This window comes from Mustela nigripes, chromosome 2 (genome assembly GCF_022355385.1).
Source record: "Mustela nigripes isolate SB6536 chromosome 2, MUSNIG.SB6536, whole genome shotgun sequence".
In the NCBI taxonomy this organism is placed as follows: Eukaryota; Metazoa; Chordata; class Mammalia; order Carnivora; family Mustelidae; genus Mustela; species Mustela nigripes.
The window spans coordinates 173667441-173681282 of NC_081558.1; the positions used below are offsets into that span (position 1 = coordinate 173667441).

A 13842-nucleotide genomic window follows, 5' to 3' on the forward strand; every position below is an offset into this window, starting at 1 on the left:
AAGAGTTAAAACTATTAACTCAATATGGATTCAGCTGAAAAATTTAATAGTAACCAAATTCTTCTACACTTTATGAGCTCATTGCTTCCTTTCATTCTGGGGTTGGACTGACAGTCTTCTACTATTTCTAGCTGGGGCCCTGATTCAGCACCCTTGCAAGGCCTTGCCAATTCTTATTCTACCTCTAATATTATGTATGTCATCACAGTTATAATTTCATTTGAAGTTTTTCTACAGCCTCTTGTTACAATGTTTCTTTTGCTTTGGCTGCTGCTAGCAGCCAGGACTGGATTATTACTTCAAAAGAGGCCATGTCCATGCCAGGCTACCACAGAGACACTACAGAAGCAGTGGGTTGAAGGCCACTTACACGGAAACACAGTAAAGGCAGGTTATCCCACACACTACGAGGCCAATGCCTCAAGCATTTACGTGGGCTCCCCATTCACCTCCAGCTCCTAACTAACTGTTTTGGGACTGTTCTATGGCATAACCTTACTGAAAGCTAATATACTACGTTATTCCCTCAGATCACAGGAGTCCTAACACTGGATACCTTGTTTTTTATATTCAATTAGAAATATATCCAGATACTTATTTGCAACAGAACTAAAGACAGACAAAGGTTTGAAAATACCTATTCTAACAGTTTCTTCACAGATGAGTTAATGGAGGTACAAATAAATTAAGGGATTTTTCCCAGTGTCATGGTAAGTGAGAAGCAGAACTATCAACTATGCTCCCAAGGTCCTGTCACTGTAAAATGACCGCAAATTATCCAGGGTCTTTAGAATGTAACATAAGTCTGGGCAAACAAATCAGCCTGGAGCAAACAGTCATTTGCAAAACATACTAATCTTGTATGAAGATGGAATCTTTAAAACTTCTCAATATTACACTGTTATGACTTTTCAACAGTAATTTATAGTGTGTCTAGAAATGCCAGCTATAGGCAACACCTTCATAATTCTGCAGTTGTAACTAATTGACAGAATCATGAGTCTGGCTCATGTATATATGTAAAGGCAACTCAACTAGACAGAAACATTTCCCAGAATGAATCCAGAAACCCACTGGACTGTGGCTTATGTTATAGTATTAACAAATCTGGAGAAAAAGGCCAGAGGAGAGGTGACTGAATCAGAGAAGCAGGATAGGTAGAGTATGTCTTGCATTTCCCAGGGAAAGACAACACAATTTGGAGCACACACACAACTGAGACCCCTAGGAGTCTCTTTTGTGGGGAATGTTAGCTGAGTTAACTAATCTCAAGATAACGAACTTCACTTTACCTAAAACTTATGCTCAACAAATAACCTTCTGAGGACTAATTCAGTTTCCCCTGTTCCCTTAGAGAGGGTGAAAAATGCTCAGGACAGAATTCTCAAGCACTGCAGCCATGAGAATCCAACTACTACAGATCAGTGTACTGACCTGGTTCACGTGTCAGTCTCCTAGGTCTGATCAACTCAGGGCATCAGGGCCACCAGGGGTAGCATGGTTGACTTCACAAAGAAAACATTATCTCTGTTAAGGCTTCTTCATGCTCAATCTGGGTGTCTCTGCTGGGATGCCCACCCTCACAACACATTCCCTCCAGTTTAAAACCAAACCTAATGTATCCTCAACAAAGACTTTTCCAAGATTTAAAACACCCTATGTAAAGGCATTAAGAAGATAAATGTGTTGCCCTTACATAACCTGACTATATTCAGCTTTTTAAATCTCTTCTTGGAGTGAAACTTTAATCAGTTCTTGGAGTGAAAAGGTTCTGTCTATAGCTCCCCGGCCCTTCCCAAGAGACACCTTCACTTACACGGCTTGGGTTCCATGGAACCCAAACAGTGACATGCAACTCTGCAGTAAAACTTAAAAACATTTTTCTATTTTCATTCTTAATTCTTCACTTTTGACTTCATGAATGTAAAATTGTAATTCTTCAAAGAAAAATAACACTCATTCATTTTGACTGTTTCTAAAATGCGTTCACTAGAAATTTAGTTGGTTTAGCATGCTGAATCAGAAGTCCTACAAAATCCTTTCAAGATGGTACTTTCATATTGAGAGCTATCTATTTTGCTTTTAGTTAATACCAAGTAAGTATCTGTCTGCTGGTTTGACCACAAAAATTGCTAAGCAAATTCCTTTCCCAGTAAATATGGACTGCTTTCCATGCCTTTTTCAGCCTTATCAATACTTGGGAGAGACTGACCAGACCACATTCTTTTTTCTCCACTGGTTTGTGTCCAACAGACAGGAAGTATCAATAGCCACTTAGTCTTTCCCAGTTGGTGTCTAAAGGGCCATGGAGAGAGACCACAGACTGTTTCTATTCTTGTTTCTCACCCAAGACTATTCTTAGCCTGATACCAAGAATACTCTATCCAGGAATGTCTTATGAAATAAGACTACACTGCTTAGGTTGGGATCAAAGATTCTGAGTATGATGATCATCTTTGGAGTCAGCTCTGGTTGAAAGGTCTCAGTCACTACTACTGTTACACAGGGCTTCAAATCACCTCTGTGTAAACCTCATTTCTGACTAAATGCCCTGATGAAATGATCATAATCAGACATCTCGATAATCCCAGATCCTCATTACTTCCTCTGCACAGACCCTATAAACATGGAGTGTGAACTAATGCTGCAAAGTAGTGATCCTGTTTTGCTCCAATTAAAATTCTGAGTAAAGATGATAGAAGGGAGAAACTACCAACCCTAAAAATGTGGGTCTCCAAGGTGACACAGGTAACTCTGCACAAACCAGGCAGGAAATCCCTAGTTCCCCCAAACGAAGGTTTGAGGTCAGTACCAGTGGCTATATCAAGATCTATACCTTAAAGTAACACTGTACACCAGACTAGCAAATTATCGTGTGACTTATCTACTAGAGTAATAAAATGAACAGGTTATTATTGTTATTAAGCAACTGCTACAATTATGGCCAAAAATTTACCGCTAATTAATATCTAACATTTAATAAGTGCTCACCACATGCTATGCATTTTATAACAGTCATCTCATTCAATATCCCAGTGGCCTTACAAAATACTATTATTTTTCACAGATGAAGCAAGTGAGAAACTTTATTAAATGTCATCCAAAATGGTTAAAGTATCAAACTGGGATTTAAGCCCAGGTCTCTACACATTATTCTAGTTCCTGTGTTTTGAATTCTCACTTAAATATATAAATCAGTCTACATTTTGGTTGGATTTCATGAGTGAAACCCAACTTTACAGTCCATGAATAAATTATTCACATTTTTATATTTACCCATGTATCACTTCTTCCAATGTCACGTCATTCATGGTAATTAAACTGGATAAGAAAAAATCTTGTAATTATGCATTCAAGCAAAGTACTTACATAATCAATGGGCTTGAGTGATTTCACCCTTGATGTTGGACAGCCACAGGAAGTAAGGTCAGCATAGAGGCCTTCTTCTAACACACACTGATTATCAGAAATGTCCTCTTGGTAATACAGGAGCCAGCTTAAAAACAGGCAGTGAGACAGTCAGTCAAATTGCATCAGTTGGGAGGGCAGGCTCATCATCATGCTGTGGGAACCGGGGGAGGAGTAGGACACAAACAAACAAAACTATTCTTTACTGACTGCTTACCTACCCTGTGCCATATGTGGGTTAGATATGTAACCTGTATTACTACATTGTGTCCTCAATTCTATGAAGTAGAAACACATCCTTATTTTTATAAGCAACAAAACCAAGGATTAGAAAGGGTAGATGATTTGCCCAAGGTCTTCTCAACTGCTAAATGGCAGAGCTGAAATTTGAAACAGGACATCTGCTTTAGGCTACCAATGTTAGCTTCATTTAGTGTCCTTACGTACAAAACCCTGGGATCAGATTATAGTGATTATTAAGTACTTGAAAAGATTAGAAGTTCTTTTAGGGAAAAAAATCACTTCTATCCTCATTTAATAATGGGCTTGCTGTCAGTCTGGGGAATACAGAAACTAGACTCTAAAAATCACACAGCAGTATATAAAATCTGTCACCTATACATCTGTTAATGAAATTTTTTTTTTAATAAAAGAATTAAGTCCATTAGAATCTTTGATAGTGGTTATCTTCAATATATCACTCATCAGAAGTTTGTTTAGGAAATACCTTTTTGAAAAGAAAGAGCCCAAGGGAGAAATGAAGGGGCTCTTGCTCCTTTCACGTCCAGTGTGTTTAAGTCCTAGCCTGACACTCTGAGACCACCAGAACTGTCTTTGTGCTAGGCCAGGTTCACTCTGGACCACCAAAGAGATGCTCTGTAACATTATAACTTACTGTCGTATCTCCTATGTAACTATGCATTTTATCAAATGTTTCTAATATGTTAGGCATGGAACATGCATCATTTATTTGGCCCTTATAAAAATCCTTCGAGGGGCACCTGGGTGGCTCCATAGGTTAAGGCCTCTGCCTTCAGCTCAGGTCATGGTCCCAGAGGGTCCTGGGATCGAGCCCCGCATGGGCCTCTCCGCTCAGTGGGGAGCCTGCCTCCCTCTCTCTCTCTGCCTGCCTCTCTGCCTACTTGTGATCTCTGTCTGTCAAATAAATAAATAAAATCTTTAAAAAAATCCTCTGAGGTAGGTACCATTATTATCCCTCCTTTACAGGATAAAACAACTAATTTTGGATAGTAATCCAATTTGTTTAAGGTTGTGTATCTAGGAAGTGGTAGAACTGGGCTTCAATCCAGGTCTTCCAAGTACTTACACAACTGCCAGGGTTCCTATATTCTATTATTAAACTGCAGTTTAATACACATAGATATATACATATAGATATATACATATATAGATATATACACATAGATATATACATATATAAAATGTATATTCTCTATATAAAGAGAATATATGGCTAATTTTTCCTAGATTTCAGTGTCAAGAAAAAACATTTTCCACCAGAAAACCTTTAATATTTCCCTTTATTAGAAAAGGCAAATATATCTTAAATCAATTTCTTTTATCTTGGTGGAGAAGAAACTCAGAGCCAAATACTAGTAACAAAGTTATTTCAGATGCCCACTATACATTTCTCTCTCACTAAAGAGTTGATGACAGTCTAACTTATAGTGTCCTATTTTATGTGTTTTAATGTTAACATTATAATATAATATTATAAATTTAATATTATTTAATAATTTTAATATTATTAATATTAATATTGTAATAAATTGGAAGGGCCAAATAAATACCTTCATATCCTATAAATACCTTCATATCCTTTTAACATGCAGAGACAAGTTCAAACTAGGAAGAGCTATAGAAAATCTGGGAGAGAAAGACTGGTGGAATTAGGGTTAATCAAGAGGATTGACAGAGAGAATGGGGATGGGCTGACCCATAAGCATATACTTGGTTTAGTATTAAATGGGGGCCATAAGCTTACATACCTATAGGAGGCCAGGCAGGTAATGTACATGAAGAGTATACCAGGTTAAAAAACAAAACAAAATCAACTTGGAATATATCCTATAGCTCACTGGAATCACATATGCCATTTAGTTAACACTCACTAATTACTCCCAAAGGTGAGTGCTTCTTAGTTTTCAAATCTTCTGATTTTTTTTTTTTAAAGACGTGAAAAAACCCTAACCCAAAATGCTGATATATTTTTTTAACAGTGTGTGTAGGCCAAACAAATAACATCTGTTGGCTAGGTTTCCCTGAAACTTAGAGCCATTCATAGGGAGCAGGGTTAGCAAAGTACAGCCTGTGGGCCGTCTGTCCAACTGCCAGTTTCTGTACAGATCAGAAGCTAAGTCTGCTTTTCATGTGCTTAAATAATTTTAAAAAATTAAAAGAACAGCTTGTGATATGTGAATATGCTATATGACTGAAATTTCAATGCCCATAGAGTTTTACTGAAACATAGCTGAGCCACTCATATCTGTGGTTGCGTCTGTGCTCGTAACAGCCATACTGCATAGCTGGGACAGAGCCTGCAAGACTCACAAAGCCAAAAATACTCCCTGACCCTGAAAGAAAAGGTCTACCCCTGACATAGAGGGTAAGCAGAAAATACCCCTGACATAGAGGGTAAGCAGAAAATACCCCTGATATAGAGGGTAAGCAGAAAATACTCGGCGGAGTAAATGTGGGAAGGTGGGAATAGGGGAAGAGAGGGAGACACTGGAAGGATGGAATGGGGAATAGGTGGGGCAGGTAAGACTAACTGACAGTAAATCTGGAAAAGGATGTGTCTGAACTCGATCTGGCTGGTAGCAGAGGAGGACTGGGGAATGTAAAGCAGAGTAATAAAAATAATAAGCTGGACTGTGGGACAAATAATTGGGCTATGACCAGTATCTGGTACAGGATGGAAGGAAGAGAATACTGGAGTGAAGCTAACCAGGAGACTGGGGTTCTGCAAGGAGAAGAAATGATTCAAGAGGAAAAGGAGAACTGACGAATCCAAGACATCTTGAAGAATGAACAGAAAATTCTGATGAGTTATTAGGTAGATACTTGAAACAGACCTACCACTGAACTGCACACTTCAAATGGTTAATATGATAAACTGTATTTTATGTATATTTTTAATTAAAAAATGATGAAATATGTATTAGTCTTGGGAATCACATACAGTTCATTTACATCTGAAAAAGAGCTAATAAATGGCTATAGCTCAAAGAACACAAGATTTAATTTAAATTTATTAGAATTAATTTAATTTTTTAAAAAATGACTAAAGCAATCATGGGTCTGACATTTGGCATGTGATCATGTGATCATAGGAAACCCTAACTTTGAAATCAGGAGTCCTCATCTGTGAGATGAGATTGATACATACTTTAAACAATTTTTAAAATTTCAGTATAATAGGTCTACTATGGACAAAGCACTAGTTTTTATATAACATTCTATTATGCTATCCAATAGCATACAATATAAGTATTCAAAATATTTAGGAAATAATCTAAAATAACAGTAAGAAAATAAAATGTCCACAATGCTCCCAAAGTTAGCTAATCAGCATTTTTTCCCTCTGTATTACACAATGGCCCATAACACAAGACAGGCAAAATTACTATAGGCTAATTAGTAACTGACCAAAGACTAAAAGACTTTAATTCACTGTGAATCAAAAATAATACTATGCAGCCATCAAAAGAAATGAAATCTTGCCATTTGCGACAACATGGATGGAACTAGAGCGTATCATGCTTAGCGAAATAAGTCAGGCGGAGAAAGACAACTATCATATGATTTCCCTGATATGAGGAAGTGGTGTTGCAACATGGGGGCTTAAGTGGGTATGAGAAGAATAAATGAAGGAAAATGGGATTGGGAGGGAGACAAACCATAAGTGACTCTTAATCTCACAAAACATACTGAGGGTTGCTGGGGGGAGGGGGTTTGGGAGAAGGGGGTGGTATTATGGACATTGGGGAGGGTATGTGCTTTGGTGAGTGCTGTGAAGTGTGTAAACCTGGTGATTCACAGACCTATACCACTGGGGATAAAAATACATGTTTATAAAAAATAAAAAATTATATTAAAAAAAATAATAATACTAAAGCAAGTAAAATATCTGTAAATTCAAAGGAAATTTAGTTATTAAACATTAGTAGAAAACACTCAAAACAAGCATACTTACCAGCCCCGAAGAACTTTAAAAGAACATGGCGTGAATGAAGTCAAATCAATTTCTTCTGTAAAATCTACGCATTCACCTTGGAACCCTGGTTTACTGAATGCTTTGAGCTATGAGAATAACACAACTAATTAACAGAAAAAAACTGCTTGACATTATCACAAAAGCAAATGAAAACCTTTTATTTCTTATGTTTGTAAAAAATCCAGCAAAATTGGGGCGCCTGGGTGGTTTAGTCAGTTAAGCATCCAACTCTTGATCTCAGCTTAGGTCATGATCTTGGGCTCATGAGACTGAGCTCCCCATCAGGCTCCACGCTCATGGGGAGTCTGCCTGAGCATTTCTCTCCCTTTCCCTCTGCCACTCCTCCTGCTATGCTCTAAAATAAATAAATCTTTTGTAGGTGCCTCATTAGCGCAGTAGGTAGTGCATCAGTCTCATAAAATAAATCTTTTAAAAATTAAAATTCAGCAAAATATGGGTGTTTTATCTATTACCAATGGATCCTTGTTAAGGATAATATTCTCTTTAAACTCCCATTTTTGTTTCCTTACCCATTTCTGGAAATGCCACAGTTACCATTTTCATCCATCTTTTCCACCAGATTCTGGGCACAGAGGCCCAGAAAACAATTCTACCTGTAAGATTAAATCAGAATCCCTTCTCCACTAACATGTGGTCCCTGCCCATTGTATCAATTATCCCTTGTGCTGAGACTACATGTTTAAGATAAGAAGCAATTCAGTTCTAAATATGAAGGTAGTTTCAGTTAGTATGAGGAGTGGTTGGTAAGCCTCTTCTCTTCCCAAGTCTCACAGATCCAGTTAATAAAAGGTTGCAGGGCAGAGTATGAGTGAATGCAGGCACGTGGGCCTGAGAGAACAAAGGGGCAGATGGCAGAGAAGATAATGACAACGAGATGAGCAGAAGATTTATGGTGAAAAAAGAAAGACATCCATGCATTTCAGCCAACGGGCTCCATTTTACTGTTAAGACTATCTTAAATATAAAGCTTACAACTATATACAAGCACGTTTCTACTTTCATCCCTTTTGTTGAAAAATCCATGAAATCTCAACTATGATTCCCTTCAGACCAGATACACAATGATCTGCAACTCTAGTGGCCTTGGATCTACATAATAGGGAAGAAAGAATTAATGAGCCCTATAAATATTTCAAAATACACTGGCGCTTTGAAATAAAACGGCCCACAGGTTCATCTTGCACAGGCTTGCATTGTAGCTAATAATCCATTATACTGAGGGCTGGACACCACTGTCCTTTCTCCCGCTCGAGTTGTATCAAGAACAAAGCAGCGTTGAGCCACTGATGTTTGCCTCCTTCATCTTCCCAAGAGTCCTCTTAGAGGCTGATAGTCTCTAAGTTCTGAGGAACCAATTCTTGACTATCTCCTTCTACTCTGACATCAAAGACCACCAAAAATCAGGAAAGGGGAGAATCAGCTCCCCTGGACCAACCATAAGGCATGGTACAACCTGATTTGCTACTGTGAAACCAGACTGCATTTGAAGCATTCAAACACCAAGGGATTCCCTGCCTTATGGAGGTATAACCAGCAAGTCCAAAATGAGACAGACTTCTGAAATAATTCCTTGTAGAAAAACAACTCCGTGTATCAGGGAAACTGCCCCTCATTTCCTTGACAAACACATATTTTGGTTAGTCATTTTACAAACTATGTGTTTTAACTTAAAGACTTACAAAACAAAAAAGACGGAGAAGTAAATCACAATTTTACTTCCAAAAAATGCAATTTCTTCTACATGCCAATATCTTAATTCATGATTAAGAGTTGGAAAAGCCACAGGAGAACAGAGGTCACAGCTGTTTTGTTTACTCTGCAACTACCCAGTTTCTTCATTGTTTTTATGTTGCTGAGCATAAGGTTTATACTTCACAATTTCACCATAAATCCAGACAACTGACCATGCAAGTTCAGCATATTTTGGATGGCGTATATATAGTAGCCAACTCTAGTGTTTAGTCTGTCTTTAGTCCCAGGAGCACTAATTAAAGTATACACAGACACACAAACACATACACATTTGCCATAAAATACTTTTTGGATTTGATGGGTTAATTCTTTGCCCAAACCGAAAAACCAGGCTTAATGCTGATCTGAGCTTTTTTAAAATTTTTACTCCCCAAATGATACACAGTGCCATAGGATTCACCCAAATTTTGATAAATCCCAGAGAAGTAATGCCTCATTTTGATTACCCTACAAAGGTCTTGGAATAGAATTCTCATAATAATGTTCTGTGAATGGTCCATACAGAAACCAATTCTGAAAAAAAAATTTAAAAAAACCAAGTCTGTGCTTATTAATTATAATAATTGTGATTGCTACTCCTAGTGAAATTAATTGACAGTGCCTTGGTAAAATTAAGACCTGGGAAAAGCTAGATGGAGAAGTCATATTCTGGTTTCCTTTTCAATATCTACCAGTCTCCCAAACAGAACTGTACAGATAAACACAAACACACACACACACACACACACACACACACACACACACGGTACCTCGGTTTTGCAGTGCCAACTGCCTTTTCATATATATTAATTTTTGGAACCAGTTCAGATAGAAACTACCACCATTTTATGAGGAACTTTTTGCACAGAGGCTTATTACATACTTTTCATTTATGATCTACATGAATATAAATGTAATAGCTCTTTAATCTTACAAACTGAGAACTCAGAATTTTAATTACTGACCAAACACATAAGTTGTGCTTAATTTCACAATATCAGAATAATTTCTTCAAAGTAACTTTATTTTTTCCAATGCTATGATAATTTCTATGAGAAACTTTCTATTGCATATTTGACTTTCTGCAGCCCTTGGACTTTCCTCACACAAACATGTTAATTGTTAAACAAGGAACAGTCTTGTTTCTATCAGTTTCTATTCTTCTATTACATCATAGTGTCTCAGGTGGTAGTGTTATGTACTCCTCACATCAAATACTTACTACACAGTAATTTTACTTCCCTGATTACTCAAAGAGGGCTTTTTTTACTTAGCAAAGTAGCTATTCCTATTTCTGGTCTTTGAATTCTATAAAAATGGTCTGACTTCAACACCACGAAGAAGTGTTTTCCTGTAATATTCTTCAATCTTACTGATATTTGCCCAAAACTGTCACTTTCCTATCCCCCATACATAGTAACTGTTAAAGATCCTATGACAACTCTAAAATTCAATGTGGCCAAATTATGCAATATAAAAAATATCCAGTTGCTTTTTTCTCAACTACAATCATGTATAAAATGGGAGGGGCTCAATATCCAAAGAAATCAAAGTTTGTATTAACATTTGCACATGGATTTGAAAAATATTTTAAGGGAAAAAAAGTCCGTAGTTGTATCAAAGGGAATAACTTGTTAGAATTTCTAGAGAACTGTGCCTGACTACAACCTCCCTGAAAACTAAACTCAATTTTATAGGATTTAATGTAGTGAGACGTCTGATCTGCTAAGATAAAGAGATGATGACATTATGAACATAATCCATATTGTTTGTTTTTGTTTTCTTTGGAGAGAAAGTAAAAACAAAATTAAATGCCAACTGCTATTATGAAGAACTACATAATGATGTAGATATTTTGAGTTGTCAGTTAGACTTGGTGATTGGTCTTCAGCCAGAGGACAAATAAGAATCTTTCAAAGGAGGTGTTCTGGATCTCAAATAAGACATACCTTATTATAATATGGTGACACACCAAAACTGATATATTTATCAGAGTAACACTCATGATGTTTATTTATATCTATATATATGCATATTCTGGCTTTTCCCTTCTTATGTTGCTTGAGGTTCCCTTTAAAATCACCAGCATTAAAAAAAAAAAAAAAAATCCTTGGACTTGAACTTTGAGATGTCATTTCCTCCTTAGTCCTTAGGGAAAATAACTATTCCATCTGAGCACAGCATCTGAATAGTCAATCTGACTATGACAGCTATTTGTGAAGAAGAAAACACTTTCTAGTTACTGAATGGAACCAGAGTTTGCCAAGTTAGCCAAGAACCTCTTTCTCTCCCCAAGTGAAAACAAGCAAAACATTCTGAAAATTTGGTCCAGTAAAAACAGTACAAACTTTGATACTAGGTAAACTAAGGAGGCTTTGTCTGCATGTTATTAAATATCTGGCTATCATACACCTGTCAGAAACACTTAATTCACAAGGCGATGGCTGAGTCAGATCCAGAAATATGAAGTGGGGCTGATTTCACTCAGTGTTTTCTGCTGCTTCCTCTCTCTTCAAGTCAGACTGGAAATACTATAAAGAAAATCCTTCAAGCAATCTGCCCCAAACAAGGAAGTCCATAAAAAAGAATAGGAATGTAGGAGGGAAAAAACAGAACTTACAAGAATGTGACTTTTATCTGCACTTAAAACTCAGAAAATGTGCAGTTAGGAATTATCCCTGCTTAACTCTTTAATTGCTCATGTTATGCTGATTCATGTACAAGTTCTTTACAAGTTCACCACTGGAGTTTTCAAAGATCTGAAATAAAGATCTCGCAGGAAGCATCTCCAAGTATAACAACTTAATTATATTTGAAAAGGAAATGTTCCCAATAGGCCTGAGCTAATTAGAAAATAAGAAAACCTGAAAACATTATGAACAGAAACATGGTTACAACTAAGCTAACCTGAAATAGAGAAACACTGATATGAAAACATGAAAAATAAAAACACTAAGAGAAAAAGATCAAGCATTATCTAAAGCCAGCAAATGTCAAATATTTAAAATTAATCACTCAATTGGGTTTTGACAGAAATTTTTCCAAATTTGTTAAAATAAGAGAGAAGAAGCAAGTCTCTCATCCCCTCTTACTCCTGTGGATGTACGGATTACATGATAGGTCTTTCTCTGATACAAAATCCTGAAAATGCTGAGTTGAGTGGAGTCAGAAGCTAAAAAATGCCTATTTTCCTACTTCTAGCTGTGTGAAATGACACTTCATTCTAAATATTTGTTTTCTCATCAATAACTGGGATTAATTTTGACCTCACTGAGTTTTTAGAAGCATAAAGTAAGTGCAATTTGTAGCCCTCAATGTAATAAATGTCAGGCTCCAGAGTATTGCCCAATCCTTCAAACCATTAACACACTAGAAATAAGCAAGCAGGGCTACAGTTTTACTCGTGCTTTTAAGAAATGCTTGACTTAGGTATTAAAAATACATTTACATAATAAGCATGCCCAGACAGCCAGTTCTCCATGTTAAGTTTGCTCCTCTCAAGACAGCAGAAGGTGCTGTGCTGAACGAAAATGTGACACTGAAGAATGGACAGGCAGGAGGAAAGGAGGGGCAGAGGTTCAAAATGATCCCAAAGTGGTCAGAGCTAAAGCTCTATGGGGAGAAAACAAAAGGAAATGTGACAAGTCCAAGCCAAGAGAACCTGTCATGGAGATGGGTACTCTGCTGCCCACAGGTATCAAGTACCAAATAAACTTCCCTGATTTATAAACATAAGAAATTTATCTGATGGAAAGAGAAAGAACTAAGACAAAGAGCACAAATGCTTTTAATAAATAGTAAATTTAAAAAATTGTGAAACATACCAAATGTGGAGGCTCATTTATTCCAAGTGGTTCCTGAAACATATATGAAAACATTTCAAAAACCATCATCATGTAATCTTAGTTTTCTTTTTGAAAGTTTTAAAATACCATTTTAAAAAATGGGGGGAAAAGGTCAAATTTACTAGATTTCTTGAACTGGTTATGACCCTCAAATAATTTATTGGATATTATAATAATTTTAGTATTTATTCCTTACTAATTCATTTTGAGTCATGTAGTTGGGGGAAAAAAAAATATGTGTGTGTCAATGACCATCAGAAAGAGAGAGTCTGAGCTTCTTGCCCTTACCTTTCCCACACTGCATCATGGGCACTCTTCTTGGGGTATGTATTTTCCACACTGGCCACACTCTTTCCTAACTGCATGACTCTGCACATAAGGAGATTATTTCCCTCTTTGAGGATTGCCTTTTCTGCCCTACTCCATTGTCTAGCAAAAGTGCTTTTATCCCGGGGCGCCTGGGTGGCTCAGTGGGTTAAGCCGCTGCCTTCGGCTCAGGTCATGATCTCAGGGTCCTGGGATCGAGTCCCGCATCGGGCTCTCTGCTCAGCAGGGAGCCTGCTTCCCTCTCTCTCTCTGCCTGCCTCTCCGTCTACTTGT

General features: G+C 37.2%; 1 protein-coding gene across 1 annotated transcript in view; it reads right to left on the reverse strand.

The window, feature by feature from the left end:
* CRYBG3 (crystallin beta-gamma domain containing 3) overlaps positions 1–13842 on the reverse strand; it is a 110976-nt gene that overhangs the window by 21046 nt on the left and 76088 nt on the right. Inside the window, exons 15-17 of the mRNA XM_059392119.1 lie at positions 13222–13254; positions 7625–7731; positions 3370–3496 (exon numbers count right to left, since the gene is read on the reverse strand). Coding sequence (XP_059248102.1) covers positions 3370–3496; positions 7625–7731; positions 13222–13254 — 267 coding nt within the window. The remainder of the gene's footprint in view (positions 1–3369; positions 3497–7624; positions 7732–13221; positions 13255–13842) is intronic.